At 36.7% G+C, this 18,443-nt stretch overlaps 1 protein-coding gene across 1 annotated transcript in view; it reads left to right on the forward strand.

Moving 5' to 3' along the window:
- LOC309844997 (semaphorin-3E-like) overlaps positions 1-16,544 on the forward strand; it is a gene marked incomplete at its 3' end in the record, with an annotated part of 170,618 nt that extends 154,074 nt beyond the window's left edge. The window contains exons 3-5 of the mRNA XM_082692425.1: positions 7,528-7,587; positions 15,689-15,808; positions 16,470-16,544. Coding sequence (XP_082548551.1) covers positions 7,528-7,587; positions 15,689-15,808; positions 16,470-16,544 — 255 coding nt within the window. The remainder of the gene's footprint in view (positions 1-7,527; positions 7,588-15,688; positions 15,809-16,469) is intronic.
- Positions 16,545-18,443: the final 1,899 nt, after the last annotated feature.

The raw sequence follows: 18,443 nt of genomic DNA on the forward strand, positions 1-18,443 counted from the left end.
CCTACATGGAGATATGAAGAATAAAGACATGAACAAAATAGTCTATACCCTAAAATATGTGTAATATAGTGGAGAAGATACATACACATTTGCCATATACAGCACAATTTAAATAAAACTATCATAAATGTCTAAAATACTAAGAAAGTATACAAAAGCTGGTGGGTGGGGGTTCCTGGAGGGGAATTAAATTTCAATTGGACTTTTAATGATACTTAGAATTCCAATTTGTACAAATTGGTGGTGGGAACAGAGTGAGTAGAGGAGAGAACAGAAATTTTAGAGCAGTTTAAAATATTGACTAATATCCGAAGCAGCTACGTAAAGGGCAGAGGTTGGGGGGGAGGGTGGGTTGTGAGTGGTGGGAGCAGGGTACAGAGTGAGAATTAAGGATGGAATTATAGTTGGGACCAGATTGTGATGAATATTGACTGACGTGCTGGTGAAACTTAATCGAGGCAATGCATGAGCTGGTGGGAGATTCTGAATATGTGCATAACATAACTAGAATTACAGTTAGCATGATTACTTTAGCAGTAGTACATTTAGGAAAATGGAGCTCGAAGCCATTAAATAGTAGGGAGAATTGAAAACCGGATCTGTCTGCGGAGCCTATGCTCTTTCCACTGTGTCATACCACTGAGAAGCAGATGACTGTTTTGGTGCAAACCCCACGTCTCCCAGCTGGTCTTCACTCTGCCATTAGCCCAGCCTTTTTTTGGGCGGTGTTTCTTTTCCCTTGGTTCTAACACTGTTGGCATGACCGCGTTTTACCTTAGTAATGGTGAAGTACTAGTGGAAAGGTTAGTCGTTGGTGACAGGAATGGAGAAAAACTACTGACTAGTATAAGAAGGAACTATTCCCCACTTGTTTACTTAGGGCAAAGATTGAGAGCCACACTGACTGTCAACCACGATATTCAGCCATGATAATAGATTAGCGGGGCGGTGTTGTTCAGTCTTTATAGTGCCTTGCCATCAGTGCTTATGTGAGGATTACTGAAATTTGCTGAAAAACAAGGCAAAAATTTTCTCTGAAAGGTAGGTGACAAGAGTAGTTTGAAGGATAAAATTTTCTTTTCTCTTTTTCCATTTCCCAAAGAAATCAAAAGTAGGTATTTTTATTTAAGTCCTCAAACTTATTGGCTATCCCATATTAGTAATAAACTTGAATTTAACAATCATCGATAGTTTTCTCTAAGTTTATAAATTTCAGGCTTTTTTTTTTTATCTGATGGAGAGAGATCACAAGTAGGCAGAGAGAGGAGGAAGGCTCTCTGCTTGGCAGAGAGCCCGATGCAGAACTCGATCCCAGGACCCTGAGATCATGACCTGAACTGAAGGCAGAGGCTTTAACCCACTGAGCCACCCAGGCACCCCAAATTTCAGGCTTTTTTCTAAAATTATTCCTGCCGTTATTCTTTTAGGCTAGCATTACACTAGTTAATTTGGATATCTATACATACCGTTCTTTTAGACACTTGCTTTTAAAACTATTTCTGTTTTTCCCATTAATTCAACTTTATTGCATCAAAAATAAAAAGAAATTCTTATATTTTAGAATTTAATATTTTTACTGAGTAGAAAAAAGCATTCAAATATAATTTGCATATAAATAGCAGATGGTAGTTTACATTAGTGTTAGCAGTTGAGTAAATTTCATCTATTAAAAAGGGCAAGCATGGGCGCCTGGGTGGCTCAGTGGGTTAAGCCGCTGCCTTCGGCTCAGGTCATGATCTCAGGGTCCTGGGATCGAGGCCCGCATCGGGCTCTCTGCTCAGCAGAGAGCCTGCTTCCCTCTCTCTCTCTCTGCTTGCCTCTCCATCTACTTGTGATTTCTCTCTGTCAAATAAATAAATAAAATCTTAAAAAAAAAAAAAAAAAGGGCAAGCATGAGGCCAGTAATGTTTTTGTAGTAATAATATTGTCCTGGTTCAAATGCTTTGGCATATAAACATTTCAAATACAAATCTTGTTTATAGTTCAAAAGATTATAATTCTGGCATATAAACTACTTAAATAATGACAGTCATTATAATTAAGTATAAAAGCATAAACACTAAAAATGATTATATGTCAGGTTAAAGATGTCCATTTAAAAACCATTAGGACTCTTAGTGTGTTATACTCAAAATATATTTTTTTCATGATATTTGTAGGACAAATGGTTTAAATATACATTGATGAGCATGGGTACTATGCGTAGATGTAAAATGTAGAAGGAAAAACTAAAATATAAATAAACATTTTTATTAGAATAATAGAATTAGAGAATATATTAGATGAAATTATACTAGTGTCTAAGGTAGTAAAATATATTTCATGAAGAAAGATTTACTTGATTATTTATTTATTTATAAATTGAAATTTTTTTTAGACAGTTAAATTACTCCTTCTTTGTGGATTTGTTTTTGCTTCTCTAAATCTCAGTGTCACAATATCTTTTAGCAGTAAGTTGTTAAATCTTCTACTGTAGCATAATTATGAGACTCACTAGGGAGTCCAGAAAAAAAAATAGCTTTGTAATTTAATTTTTATTTTATATTTCTCCTTTGAGATATTCAAGAATAGTAAATTGCCTGTAGATGTGAATTGGAACCATTAAATTGTATTATAGGAGGATTGTGATGAAATGATGTGTATTTAACCTTTTGCTTTTTATACCTTTTTGAAACAGAAAATTTGGAAATAGTGTTACACCCTGTTGTTTAACTGCCTTTAAAAAATGTTGTGTGCAGAACAAATAGCTTAGTTTGATGGGGTTTTGTTGATAAACTCTGGAGCAGAACCAAAATACATCCTGACTTCTACAACAAATGAAGAAAATAATTTCCTTTGCTGTCTTGGCAGAATACTTGTACATGATGGTTTTAAAATAACCCCATTTTCACAAGGTCTTGCTCTCTCATCTTTTTCACTCGAACAAACATTTGAAATGCCATCCTGGGCCTGTAAGGGTTGCTAGAAAACCAACTGAAAACAACAACAAAACTTGAGTAAATCTATAATGACATTGTTCTTTGGAGAACTCCTTAGTATTGAACTCTAGAGTACTAAGTGTTCATAATTTAATCTTCTGCATCTCTCCCATCCTCTCAGAGTGATCTGGTTAAGATCCTTCTCTCTATCTTCAGAAATCCCACCAGTCTTTCAAAGCTGAGATTTTTGTTAATTCATACAGAATTTCCTCCCTGGTTAAACTGAAAATTGTTACTTGTCTCATTCCTTTGCCATTGTTTACAGCAACCTCTCATGTCAGTGAAGCTTCTCTCTCACATTTTACTGCAGATGGATTTTACAAAGAATGTGATAACGGTGTATTGATTGATACAAGTCAATCAATTGACAATGACTAAGCAGTAACCACAATGAAGGTGTGCCCCGTTGGGATTGTGTGCTGCTGGGGATACAGAAATAAGACATTGCCTTGCTCTCTGTAACTTACAGATGAATATGAGAGCTAAAGTACATAAATCATAATATAATCCTAAGTAGAGAAAGTAAGAACAATATAGGGGATCAAGGCAGGAAGAAATATTAAGAAGATACCAGGAAAGGGTTTTGTAGTGAAACACTTTGTAAGATGTGCCTGCAAATGACTTTTTCTTTCTAAGAGCAATGGGTGTTATTACATTTGCTGCTAAAAACAATACAGATTCTGACAATCCTTCAGAAAGCCATTTTTCATATTCACTATCACAAACTATATTATCTTAAATTGTAAAGGATCTGAGATTTCTACCTCACTTGTAAGAGACAAGTTAGCATGATAATATTTCCTAGATGCTGCCAGAAGAAATGAGATTCCTGGGTCAGGAACAAAGGACTGTATTAGCCCCAGATTAGCATGTAGCATGGCCATGATGTTTGCAGCAATTGCTTTGCCCCGTAAGTGCCACAGGGGGTGGCACATGGCATCCCAGGTAGATACAGTGAGTATGTGTTATGCCTGAAAAACCTCAAGCTTAGGAAATAGGAAATCTCCTAAGGGCGTTACAGCAAACCTATTCAGCCTTTGTCTAGAGGGAAACATTCACTTTATAATCCCCGTCAGGAACCCAGTCTTCGTTTTCCCTGGAGGGAAGTTCTATCTCTACCTTCAAGCATGTTTGAAAAGATAATGGGGAACAGAAGCTTTCAGAAGATGTGTAGAAATTCTGTAGAGAATTGCCCCCCAAACAATGTATTCAAACAGTCCTAGAAATAATGGTTATGAAGCAATCATTTAGGGGAATAGAAGATTCTGTAGTATGCTGAGGTAGTTTTGCTGGTCTGGATACAATTTCAAAGTTGAAAAGCTGAACTTGGTATATTTTTCTAAAGAATTGGTTGAGTTTTACTTGGAAATTGTGAAAATGCAGTTTAAAGAAGTCATCATTTTACATAATGAAAAATGAATAAGAAGGGATGCTAATATTTCAAGAAAGAGGAAGAGCCCTGTATTTCCCAAACTGTATAAGAATATAAAGTAAGATTCAAAATTACAAATGAGGTGTTCTCTGATTTATTGATGCTGATAACTGAATTAGTCATGAAAATCTTTCCAGTGATAGATGATTCTAAATAAATTTGTATTTATATTTACTTGTGTATATATAATATGCAGTATATGTAATATATTGTGTGTATATATATACATATGTACATATGTATATGTACATATGTATATATATGTATATGTACATATGTATATATATACACACAATATAATATATACATACATATATAATATATATACAATATAATATATTGTGTGTATATATATATATAGTCCATAGACATGTGTCTACATATGCACATATTCTAGCATATCCCTTTGAATAATTTATGCATCCACAGTAAAATTGTAATTCCAAAACCAAATTGAGTCTCAAATGAAAGTGAGCCATAGAAATCATCTGAAAAATATCTCACCCCATTTGCAAAATGTTTTCCAAAATAATGGGTCAGTAAAGTTTATAAATTGTACAGCCTCACTTTTAGGATGCTTACCCTTTAATGGTATTAGTGACTGTGCTGAAGCTGATGCAGGGTTGCATCTGAACTTGATGCTGATAGGATACGTGATGTCTTTCCTAAATCACATCTGATCCACTGCTGGATTCACTACTGCCATCATGAACATTGATTCTAGGATTATATGTGGGTGCTTTTGCCTTTTTAGTTGCTTTTCTTTTACATTTTTAGATTTTTCCCTTGTCTTTTTTCTTTGTTGCAACATAAATGAAAACATATGATTTTTTTTTTTAAATTTGTATATTGCACTGTGAACACCTGATGTTGAATATTGTTAGTAAGAAATTTGGGGGGCCCATTACACTGATAAGAATATCAAAGTAATATTTACACCTGTAATTAAAACCATAGAGTGCTTACTCCTATGACAATACGTGTAATTATGTAAAAATCATTATAATAAAATGCCTTTGACACCACTTTTATAAATTTCCAATATTATTCATGTATCAGGGACTGGATTTGGCTCCATAATGTGTGGGTTAAGTGATAAGCCTTGTTCACTTCTAGCACATAAATACCCAACATGTTATTTTATGGGGTGCAACTTAAAAAAAACAAAAAGATTAAATCGTGACCGTATTTAGGATTCAAACATAAATATATCAGTTTTCAAAAACTAAAATGACTACAGAGGTCAGTCAGGTAAAAGAAAAGTCTGAAGTAGATCAGAGAGGAGAGTGCCTGGCCCATTTCGAAAAAACAGAAATCTTGATTTTTATGCAGAATTTCACATTTGTAAATGTGGACCACTAAAAAAAAATAATTAAAGAACATGCTCACTAAGTAAAAAAAAAATACTTCCTTATCAACAATATCTAATATTTAATTTGATACCCAGAATGTTTTCTCAGGCTAGCAGAGCACAGAAGGGAATGGTGGTAGGTGGGGGGGGGGGGGAGTCAGGGAGAGAGAATAGGGACCTTAAGGGGACAGATTGCCACAAATAGGAAGAGGGTCTGGTCACTGACACAGGCCTAAACAATAGTCTAATGACAGTAAACACTGACTCTGGGTAGTAGGAAGCTATACCTAAACCTTTCCCCTGGGAGCTCTTGGAGGAAAAGTTCATTTGTAGAAATATTAATCTCTCGAGAGGCCCAGGCTACTCTGCTGGTAAGTTCCTACTCCTTCACCAAAATGTTAACATTGAGAACAGAAGATGATCACCCAAAAAAGAAGAGAACCAAAGAAATATTGATGTAGCCTGGCTCAAAGTTCTTGCAGGGAGGTAGGAGAAGAAGAGAGGACATCTTAGGAGTTCTGTACCCCAGTCCATATGGATCTAAGGTGAAAGTATTTGAAAGCAATGCTGAAAAAGTTACAGGGTATTCTGATCAGAGCCAGTATCCCTCCAAACAGAATCTATCATCAGGATGCTGGTAATTTGGGTAACCAGCAGGAACCATGAAGATGACACAATAACATGAGATGTTGCACCCCAGAATTCTGAGGGAGACACAAGAATGGGGTCCAGTTGAGCTTTTTCAGCCTGGTGGGAGTGGGGGATTGATCCACCAGATGTGGGGACAAACAATTAATGGGAAGGCTTAAGGTCTTGGGGCAGCTTACCACTAGCTACACTTACTCACATGGATCCCATTCCTTGGTTCCCATCCATAGATGTACGGCATTGTGGGGCTAGACAGAGAAATGTACTTTCGTTTTGTTTTGTTTTTAAAAGGAGCTCCCTGGATAATACTATATCTTTGATAAAGTTGTGGCAAGAGTTAAACTGAGTATTGAATCTGAGGTGCTTAGAACAAAAATTAGAAAGCTAACAATGCAAGTGTCCATGAAGATACGGGGATATTGCTGCTGGAGTATGAACAGGAGACCATTCTGGAGAGCACTCTGGCCCTGTGTTAACAGATTAAATATATGCTTTTCCTAAGAGCCAGTAATTCTCCTCCTAGGTTATATATACAAACTTCACTCCATTCCTCGTATATACCAGTGATGCTCTTTTACTGATGTCGGAGGGACATGTACAGAGATGGACCATGTTTGATGTGGTGGCGATCTGGAAGCAGTCTGGGTATCCCTCCAAGATACAGGAGTCCTACATCCTTTAACCCCTCACTTAGCTTTCATTACCAAGTCCCCACACACCACATTCTGGGCTAAGTGGTAAAAATGCAAGGGGAACTCAGGGAGGTACCTGACTTGGAGGAGCAGATGATCAGATTCAGGGCAAAGACTCGATGGTGGAGGTCACAGCAGGTCAAGCACAGAGCAGGGCTGCCTGAGGCATGCGTGGCCTCTGAAGGGCTGAGTCTTGAGGGAACCTTTAGAAAACCTTCGTTAAACCACTAAGTTTTAGCATGAAATAAAAGCTCAAATATAAGTGTCTTCATTAGGCAAATATTGATTATAAAAAAGATAAAGGCTTGACTTATCTCAGGAAATGGAATGAAATGAAAACATATTGGGAACACAGCAAAAATGAAATGGTTTTTCATTGTGGTTTATTTTTGCATTTGCATAATAGTACATAATCTTTTATTTCAGATACACTGGCCTAGTACGGCACTAAAAATAGAAGAATGCATAATGAAAGGAAAAGATGCGGTAAGTATTACTCACTGTAAATTAAACACATTATCAGTTCTGTCCCTGGTTAGTCACAAGGGACTGACTCCATAACCTCTTATTTCCTCCTAAAAGGCATATATACAGTTCATTCAGGAAGAAAAAAAAATGCATACACATATTAGTACAGACATATACATTATATAGAGATCATTATTTATGAGTTGATTACAATGTGAGCTTAGAGTAAAAGAAGCTGAGGTGTCTCTAGATCTTGGTTTTAGTTTTATTACTTATGAACTCAGATTTATGAATTTCTTATAGTAATGCTTATCTCCTACGTAGCTGGGAAAAATCCTTTCAGGTAAATTTTTTTTATTATTATTATTATTATTTTTATAAACATATATTTTTATCCCCAGGGGTACAGGTCTGTGAATCGCCAGATTTACACACTTCAAAGCACTCACCAAGGCACATACCCTCCCCAATGTCCATAAACCCACCCCCCTTCTCCCAAACCCCCTCCCCCCAGCAACCCTCACTTTGTTTTGTGAGATTAAGAGTCACTTATGGTTTGTCTCCCTCCCAATCCCATCTTGCTTCATTGATTCTTCTCCTACCCACTTAAGCCCCCATGTTGCATCACCACTTCCTCATATCAGGGAGATCATATGATAGTTGTCTTTCTCCGCTTGACTTATTTCGCTAAGCATGATACGCTCTAGATGTCCATCAACAGATGAATGGATAAAGAAGATGTGGTATATATACACAATGGAATACTATACAGGTATATTTTTAATTCAAGAGAAAGCTAAGTGGATTCTTTATGAGATTTCATTTTTCTTTGATGGGTAAATTAGAACCAAATGAAGAAATAAAAGGAGAAAAGCAGAAAGAAAGGAGAAGTCAAAGGCTTTACCTATCCCACAACGTGCTTTGGGTCTTTCCTTCTGGAAGAATCCATCTTCAGTCTGTCCATAACTTCCACAAGCACGTGAGGTTGTGCGAAAGCAGCAGCTCTGACCCAGGGCAGAGCCCGCTAAAACATGCCCGAAGGGACTTTAATGTGCTAGGAGTCGGTGCCTGAGGACACAAGACACACAGTTGGAGGAAGGCATGTGCACATCCCCTTTTGAAAGTTAACTCATTCTTTCTTTTTCTTTTTTTGGTGAGAAAAAAATATCATGTGAAAGACTAACACATGTCATACCAAGTCCTGAGTTGTGGCAACTGGGTGGGTCCCAGCCAAGGAGCGAGTCAAGACCTTCTTGCTGCCTTAGCCCACAGCATGATGCTGACTACTTGAACACACTCTTAGGCTATGTCAGCCTAAGTCCAGTAGAGCCAAAATGTAGTCTAATTTGCTTATCCTAGGTGTGACAGTGTTTCGTGACATAAAAAGCAAATGCTCATGGTCATAGGAAAATAGACTATTTTTTTCCCTGCCTGAATGAATGGTCACATTTTCCCAATGATAGGGAGTCACCTTCAAAATAGAATGATGTATGAGTGGGAAATTGAGGAAAATATATCCATGTACTCTGGATAATCAGGTCAGTAGTATGTTGCTCATTCTGAACAAGGGAATGCTATACTCTGATCACTTCTGGTAAGATGGTTCTGGTGGCTTTTACATCCAATACGGTGCTATGAGAGATTTTAAAAGTCATAATCTGTCCTTATGAAATGTTACATTTACTGGCTACTGCACTGTTGATAGCAGAGTAATATTTAGCATTTAAAGAGTTTAGTATTTTGTAATTTATTTTAAATGGAACCGCAGTACCTAATTTACCAGGAAGAAGTTTGCTAGAATTAATTTAGACACATTGGTTTGAGCAGTTGTAAACTTTCTTCATTCAGCATATATTTTTTTAATGTTTTGTTAGTCGCCATACAATAATACATCATTAGTTTTTGATGTAGTGTTCCATGATTCACTGTCTGTGTGTAACACCCAGTGCTCCATGCAATCTGTGCCCTCCTTAATACCCATCACCGGGCTAACCCATTCTCCCACTCTCCCCTCTAAAACCCTCAGTTTGTTTCTCAGAGTCAGAGTCTCTCATGGTTCATCTTCCGCTCTGACTCCCCCCACTTAATTTTTCCCTTCCTTTTCCTACTGTCCTCCATGCTATTCCTTATATTCCACAAATAAGTGAAACCATATGATAATTTACTTTCTCTGCTTGACTTATTTCACTCAGCATAATCTCTTCCAGTCCTGTCCATGTTGATACAAAAGTTGGGTATTCATCCTTTCTGATGGCTGAATAATATTCCGTTGTATATATGGACCACATCTTCTTTATCCATTTGTCTGTTGAAGGGCATCTTGGCTCTTTCCACAGTTTGGCTATTGTGGCCATTGCTGCTATGAACACTGGGGTACATATGGCCCTTCTTTTTACTACATCTGTCTCATTGGGGTAAATACCCAGCTGTGCAATTGCTGGGCCACAGGGTAGCACAATTTTAATTTTTTGAAGAACCTCCGCACTGTTTTGCAAAGTGGCTGCACCAACTTGCATTCCCACCAACTGTGTAATAGGGTTCCCCTTTCTCTGCAGGCTTTCCAACATTTGTTGTTTCTCACCTTGTCAATTTTGGCCATTCTAATTGGTGTAAGGTGGTATCTCAGTGTGGTTTTGATTTGACTTACCCTGATGGCTAATGATGAACATTTTTTCATGTGTCTGTTAGCCATTTGTATGTCTTCTTTGGAGAAGTGTCTGCTCCTGTCTTCTGTCCATTTTTTTTACTTGATTATTTGTTTTTTGGGTGTTGAGTTTGAGAAGTTCTTTGTAGATCCTGGATGTCAGCCCTTTGTCTTTAGTTTCATTTGAAATATCTTCTCTCATTGCATGGTTGCCTCTTTGTTTTATTGATTGTTTCCTTTGCTGTGTAGAAGCTTTTTATCTTGATGAAGTTCCAAAAGTTTATTTTCGTTTTTGTTTCCCTTGCCTTTGGAGATGTGTCTTGAAAGAAGTTGCTGTGGCCGATGTTGAAGAGGTTACTGTCTATGTTCTACTCTAAGATTTTGATGGATTCCTGTCTCACATTGAGGTCTTCCATTCATTTTGAGTTTATCTTTGTGTATGGTATAAGAGAATGGTCAAGTTTCATTCATCTGTCTATAGCTGTCCAATTTTCTCAGTACCATTTATAGAAGAGACTGTCTTTTTTCCATTGGATATTTTCTCCTGCTTTGTCAAACATTATTTGATGATAGAGTTGAGGGTCCATATCTGGGCTCTCTATTCTGTTCCATTGATCTCTGTGTCTGTTTTTGTGCCAGTACCATGCTGCCTTGGTGATCACAGCTTTGTAATACAGCTTGAAATCAGGCAACATGATGCCTCCAGCTTTGTTTTTCTTTTTCAACATTTCCTTGGTGATTCGGGGTCTTTCTGGTTCCATACAAATTTTAGGATTGTTTGTTCCAGCACTTTGAAAAAATGCCTGTGGTATTTTGATTGGGATGGCATTGAAAATACAGATTGCTCTGGGCAGCATAAGCATTTTAATAATGTTTCTTCTTCTAATCCATGAGCATAGAATGTTTTTCCTTCTTTTTGTGTCTGCTTCAATTTCTTTCATGAGTGTTCTGAAGTTCCTAGAGTACAGGTCCTTTACCTCTTTGGTTAGGTTTATTCCAAGGTATCTTACGGTTTTTGGTGCTATGGTAAATGGAATCAATTCTCTAATATCTCTTTCTACAGTTTCATTGTTAGTGTGTAAGAAAGCAAGTGATGGGGCACCTGGGTGGCTCAGTGGGTTAAGGCCTCTGCCTTTGGCTTAGGTCATGATCCCAGGGTCCTTTGGCTCAGGTCATGATCCCAGAGTCCTGGGATCAAGCCCCACATTGGGCTCTCTGCTCAGCAGAGCCTGCTTCTTCCTCTCTCTCTGCCTGCCTGTCTGCCTACTTTTGATCTCTGACTGTCAAATACATAGATAAAATCTTAAAGAAAAAAAATTTTTAAAAAAAGAAAGAAAGTGATTTCTGTGCATTGATTTTGTATCCTACCATATTACTGAGTTGCTATATGAGTTCTAGTAATTTGGGGGTGGTGTCTTTTGGGTTTTCCACATAAAGTATCATGTCATCTGCAAAGAGAGAGAGTTTGATGACTTCTTTGCCAATTTGAGTACCTTTTATTTCTTTTTGTAGTCTGATTGCTTTTGCTAAGACTTCTAGTACTATGTTGAACTATAATGGTGAGAGTGGGCATCCTTGTCATGTTCCTGATCTTAAGGGAAAGTCTCTTAGCTTTTCCCCATTGAGAATGATATCCACTATGGGTTTTTCATAGATGGATTTCATGGGATTGAGGAATGTTCCCTCTATTGCTATACTCTGAAGAGTTTTAATCAGGAAAGGATACTGTATTTTGCCACATGCTTTTTCTGCAAAGATTGAGAGGACCACGGGGTTCTTCTCTCTTCTCTTATTAATTTGTTCTATCACATTGATTGATTTGTGAATATTGAACCACCCTTGTGTCCCAGGGATAAATCCCACCTGGCTGTGGTAGATAATTCTTTTAATGTACTGTTGGATCCTATTAGCTAGGATCTTGTTGAGAATTTTGGCATCTGTATTCATCAGGAATATTGGTCTGAAATTCTCTGTTTTGATGGGGTCTTTGCCTGATTTGGGGACCAAGGTAATGGTAGCCACATAGAGTCTAGAAATTTTCCTTCTCTTTCTATTTTTTGAAACAGCTTCAGGAGAATAGGTATTACTTCTTCTTTGAATGTTTGGTAGAATTCCCTAGGGAATCCATCAAGTCCTGGACTCTTATTTTTTGGGAAGGTTTTGGTCACTGCTTCAATCTCGTTACTGGTTATTGGCCTATTCAAGTTGTCAGGTTTTTTTGTTTGTTTGTTTCAATCTTGGAAGTTTATAGGTTTCCAGGAATGTATCCATTTCTTCTAGTTGCTTAACTTATTGACATATAGCTGTTGATAATAATTTTGATTACTTTTTCTATTTCCTTGGTCTTAGTCCTGATCTCTTGCCTTTCATTCATAATTCTATTAACTTGGGTCCTTTTTTTTTGGTAAGTCTGGCCAGTGGTTATCAATCTTATTAATTCTTCAAACAATCAGCTTCTAGTTTCATTGATGTGTTCTACTGTATTTCTGGTTTCTAATTCACTGATCTCTGCTCTAATCTTAATTAGTTCCTACTTATGTGTGGGTTAGACTTAATTTGTTTTTTGTTTTTTGTTTGTTTGTTTGTTTGTTTTGTTTTGTTTTGTTTTACTTAATTTGTTTTTGATTCTCCAGTTCTTTAAGGTACAGAGATAGTTTGTATATTCAAGATTTTTCCATGGATTTTTTTTTTTTTTTTTTTGAGTGACTCTTGGATGGATAGTATTTCCCCTTTGGGACCACCTTTGCTGTATTCCATGGGTTTTGGACCAATGTGTTTTCATTCCATTGGTTTCTGTGAATTCGTTTAAGTTCTTCTTTGATTTCCTGATTGACCCAAACATTCTTGAGCAGAGGATGATCTTTAACTTCCAAGTATTTGAATTTCTTCCAAACATTTTCTTGTGATTGAATTCCATTTTCAAAACACTGTGTTCTGAGAATATGCAGGGAATAATCTCAGTCTTTTAATATTGGTTGAGACCTGATTTATGACCAACTGTGTGATCTGTTCTGGAGAAAGTTCCATGTGCACTTTGAGAAGAATGAGTATATTCTGTTGTTTTAAGGTTATGTTTAAGGAATGTTCTGTATATATCTATGAGGTCCCTCTGGTCCAGTGTGTCATTCAAAGCTCTTATTATTTTTGTTGACTTCATGCTTAGATGATCTGTCTATTGCTGAGAGTGGAGTGTTAAGGTCCCCTACAATTAAAGTATTAGATCTTTTTGTGGGATAGACCCTTTAAGAATGATATAGTGTTCTGTATCTCTGACTATAGTCTTTAGCTTAAAATCTAATTTGTTTGATATGAGATTGCTACCCCAGCTTTCTTTTGTGGTCCGTTGACATGGAAGATGGCTCTCCATCCCTTCACTTTTAGTCTGGATGTATCTTTAGATTCAAAATGAGTCTCCTTTAGACATATAGATGGGTCCTGTCTTTTTATCCATCTGCAGCCCTGTGCCATTTTATGGGAGCATTTATGCCATTCACACTGAGAGTGATTATTGAAAGATAGGATTTTATTGTCATCATGTTGCCTGTGAGGTCCTTGTTTCTACATATTGTCTCTATAAATTTCTGTTCTATATCACTCTTGGCGTCTTCTGCCTTTTATAGAACCCCCCCCCCTTAATATCTCTCACAAGGCTGACTTAGTGGTCACATATTCTTTCAATTTTTGCTGGTTTTGGAAGCTCTTTATCTCTCCACCCATTCTAAATGACAGTTTTGCCAGATAAAGTATTCTTGGCTGTATGTTCTTCTCATTTAGTACCCTGAATATGTCTTGCCGGCCCTTTCTGGCTTGCCAGTGCTCTGTGGACAGGTCTGACATTATGCTGGTGTTCCTCCCTCTGTATGTAAGGAATCTCTTTCCCCAGCTGCCTTTAAGATGGTTTCTTTGGTTTTAAGATTCACAAGCTTCACTGTTACATGCCTGGTTGTTGGTCTCCTCTCCTTGATCTTGGGGTGTTCTTTCTGCATGTAGGACACGCATGCTTGTTTCATTCCCCAGATTAGAGAAGTTGTCAGCTAGGATTTGCTCAAATATATTCTCTCTCCACCCCCTCAGGAATCCCAATAATTCTGACATTGGAACATTTCATGGCATTGTTTATTTATCTAATTCTGTTTTCAAGGCCTTTAAGGTGTTTGTTCTAGTCCTCTTCCTGTTCCTTCCTTTCTGTAAGTTTGTCTTTCTAGATCACTAATTGGTTCTTCTGCCTTGTTTACCCTAGCTGTTAGATTATCTAGCTTAAATTGCATCTCATATATAGCATTTTTAGGTTAGGCCTAATTAGCTCTCATTTCCGCCCTTAGAGAATCTGTGTTGCCATTAATGGTTTTCTCCGGCATAGCTATTGTCTTTATAACTGTTACCCTGAAGTCTATTTCTGACATCTTCCTTATGTCCATATCCATTAGGTCTGTGGGGAGGCCATTGTCTCTGGTTCTTTTCTTTGTTGGGAGTTCCTTCTCCTAGTCATTCATTCAGCGTATTGATCATAAAACTCATGTGGTGATCTAGGTAATAAGATTTGTTAAGCATATAATATGTATTTGGTACTGTGTTTAAGTAACCAGGGAATATGAAGAAGTGTAAAATAAATATTCTGTTCTCACAAAACTTTTAGTTGAATCCCGATGTAGGCAAACTAGAGCTCCTTGACCAAATGTGGCCTGACATCTATTTTTGTAAATAAAGTTTTATTAGAAACTAGCTGCACACATTCATTTTTGGATTGTCTATGACTGATTTCATGCCATATTTATAGAGGTAAGTTGTTGAAAAGAGACCAGATGACCATTCAAATTAAATATATTGCTCCCTGGTCCTTTATAAAAAAAAGTTTGCTGATTTCTGCATTGCAGTCTTACAGTAAAAGTGTAAGATGTAAGTATAAATGTAAAATGTTATTTCTCTTGGTTAGCTTTCTATGTATTTATTGAAAATTCTCTATGAAAGTGCTTTGCATAAATTTATAAGTTTAAAGATATGACTTATTTTCCCAAACATCAAAACTCTGTAATGCCTTAAAGCCTGCATATGTTTCTTTAAGGGTAGCCAAACTTTTTCCAATTATTGGTTTTCTGACTTTATGTGATTCATTTCTTTATATGTACTTTAAAAACATAACAGCATTGGGAATAAATTACTTAGTGGAACATGCATATTGCCATGCAAATCTTTGTGATTGAATAAATTTCTGAACAGTACTATTTTTACTCCTCAGTTATGTGCTAGAATACCTGAAAAATGATATAAACCCATTATAGATATAATTCATGTGGTAAAGCTAATATGTGTTTTGGTTACGCCAGTCGGTTCTTCCACTGTTTCTTGTAGCCCCAGCCAAGAGAGAGTTGAACATGAGATTTGTGGGGTCAGGAAAAACAGAAATCAAAACTGGGCTGAACTTTTTTTTTTTTTTTTAACCTTAACCAATTTCTTCTTTCTGTTTTTCTGCTTTAGAGTGAATGCGCAAATTATGTTCGGATTTTGCATCACTACAATAGGACACACCTTCTGACCTGTGGTACTGGAGCCTTTGACCCACTTTGTGCCTTCATCAGGGTTGGATACCATTTGGAAGTAAGATAATTTCATGCATGTCAATAAAATTCATGCTTAAAATTACCTTTTTTTTTTTTTTTTTTTTTTTTAAAGAAAGGCTATGGCATTTTCTTTGGTGAAAGAGAAATGCATTTGTGATATACTGATTAAGTTTTTCCTAAGTCAGGTAAATGATCTCTCCAGACCTTTATTTTTTTGAAATATTTTATTTATTTATTTGACACACAGGGAGAGAAATCACAAGTAGGCAGAGGGGCAGGCAGAGAGAGAGGGGGAAGCAGGCTCTCCACTGAGCAGAGAGCCCGATACAGGGCTTGATCCCAGGACCCTGACATCATGACCTGAGCCAAAGGCAGAGGCTTAACCTACTGAGCCACCAGGTGCCCCTCTCCAGACCTTTAAATTCCTTGCCAGCTATATTACCTGTGAATCAATTAATTTTTTACGAACTCATTCCCTGAACAGCTTCATTCACTTAATTGTGCCCTTTAAAATATTTCTTCATATCAAAATGTGTTCTCTGTTGTGTTCTTACATAAATTTTATTTCTGTAACCACCAAATTAGAATGTACATATAAATATATATAAAAATAAATTTCTATAAACAAGACTAGTACATATAGTATTTTACAAAGGATAGGCAAAGACTTGTTGATTTTGTAATTTCTCTTTTTTTAGACAGGTGAAATGAAGGAGGTGGAGTTCGAGTTGGGGGATGGGGTAGGTTACAAACTACAAAATATTAGTAGGTGAGAGCTATATGCCCCAGACCCCACTACTAGGTGGTTAGTATAAAGAAAACAAATCTCAAAAAAAGAAAAGAGAAGAGAGAAAAGAAGAGAAAAGAAAGAAAACAAATCTCAACTGAATTCTGTTATACAAATAACATTGACTAACAAACAGGCTTGATGATCAATTAAAAAATACTCTCTGCTACCTTTCTTTAGGTCAGAAAACAGAATCCTACATGAAGAGGGGATAAAGATAAAACAGACATCTCGGGGCGCCTGGGTGGCTCAGTCAGTTAAGCATCTGCCTTCAGCTCAGGTCTTGATCTTAGGATCCTGGGAGATGGCGCACCACATCGGGCTCCATGCTCTGCATGGAGTCTGCTTCTCCCTCTGATCTCCCTCCCCCACCCCATCATGCACTCTCTCTTGTGCTTTGAAATAAATAAATAAAATCTTGAAAATAAAATGAAACAGGCATCTAGATATTCTGTAGTGAAACAGCTACAGTCTCTTGATTCTTTTTTTTTAGCTCTTGATTCTTATAATCTATTTATGAAAGGATAAAGTAACCCTAAAATATTTCCAGCTGCCATATATAAAGAATAACATTCATTTTACTGGTAAAAAATTAGGTCTGATATCCCTTACACTAGTTAACACTCAGGTGCGTATATAATTAGCAGTATCTGAAAGGCTTCATTTCGATGCCTCTTGAGAGGGCCCCTGATTGAGGTACTTCAACTCCTAAGTGTCCTTATAGGCAGGATTTTTGATTAGCATATTTTCAAAGTTAACTAACCACCTCTACTTGTAGATTAAAGCTAAGGAGCATACACAAACACATCGAGTGTACTCACTGAATTATTTTAAAGAAATAATACAGCTGAACTAATGGAAGAACTTTAAAAAGAGACATATAAAGCAAGTCAGCCCAGTGCAAGGTCAGAACATTTACATGTATACAAGGTGTACAGACAGACATGTATACCTATATGCAAAGTCAGAATATATACATTTTGTGGTGCCGACCTATTGACAGCAGATCCTCTCAGTTTTCCTTACTTCTGAGGGCTATTGTCCCTGGATATAGAATTGTCCCTGGATATAGAAGGTTTGTCTTTTTTTTTTTTTCCTTTCAGCTTTTCAAAAATACTTGATTGTTTTCTAATCACTTTCTGACATATATTCAGGTTTCTTTCATATTGATATTACCCTGTGTGGAATCACTTTATCTTTCAAGATTTCCTCTTCATTTTTGGTTTTCTATAGTTTTTCCATAAGTGTGCTTGTTTGTGTGTGTGTGTGTGGTAGTGGTGGTGGTGGTGGTGGTGGGAGACTGATATTTATATTTCTTGAAATATTGAGATTTTTAGATAAAAAGCTTATGTTTTGTACCATATTTGACAAATTTGGGGCCTTTACTATTTCAGATAATATTGTTTCATGCTCTTCTCTCTATCAGAGATGGGTGTGTGTACATGCCCATGTGGGGGAGGGGGCAATGTGCCACAAATAACTGAGATTTTATTCATTTTTATTCAGTCTTTCTTTTCTCTGCTTTTCAATTGGATAATTTCTATCCATTTATTTTCTCTGCTTTTCAATTGGGTAAATTCTATCCATTATTTTCAGGTTTATTAATCCTTTCTTTTGACATCTCCATTATGTTCTTAAGCCCACCCCAGTAATGGTCAAATAGGATAATATACTTTTCAATTCTAAAACTTATTTTGTTTATATTTCATTTCTTTAATGAGCATTTCCCCATATTTTTATTCATGGTGACTATTTCTCTTTAACCCCTCAAACATATTTTTAACAGCTGCTTTAAAATCCCTATGTGCTAATTTTAACATCTGGGTCAACTTAAGGTAAGTGTTCATTGATTGCTTTTCCCTCTTGACTATAGATCACATTTTCT

The sequence above is a fragment of the Mustela nivalis genome (genome assembly GCF_964662115.1).
Source record: "Mustela nivalis genome assembly, chromosome: 12".
In the NCBI taxonomy this organism is placed as follows: domain Eukaryota; kingdom Metazoa; phylum Chordata; class Mammalia; order Carnivora; family Mustelidae; genus Mustela; species Mustela nivalis.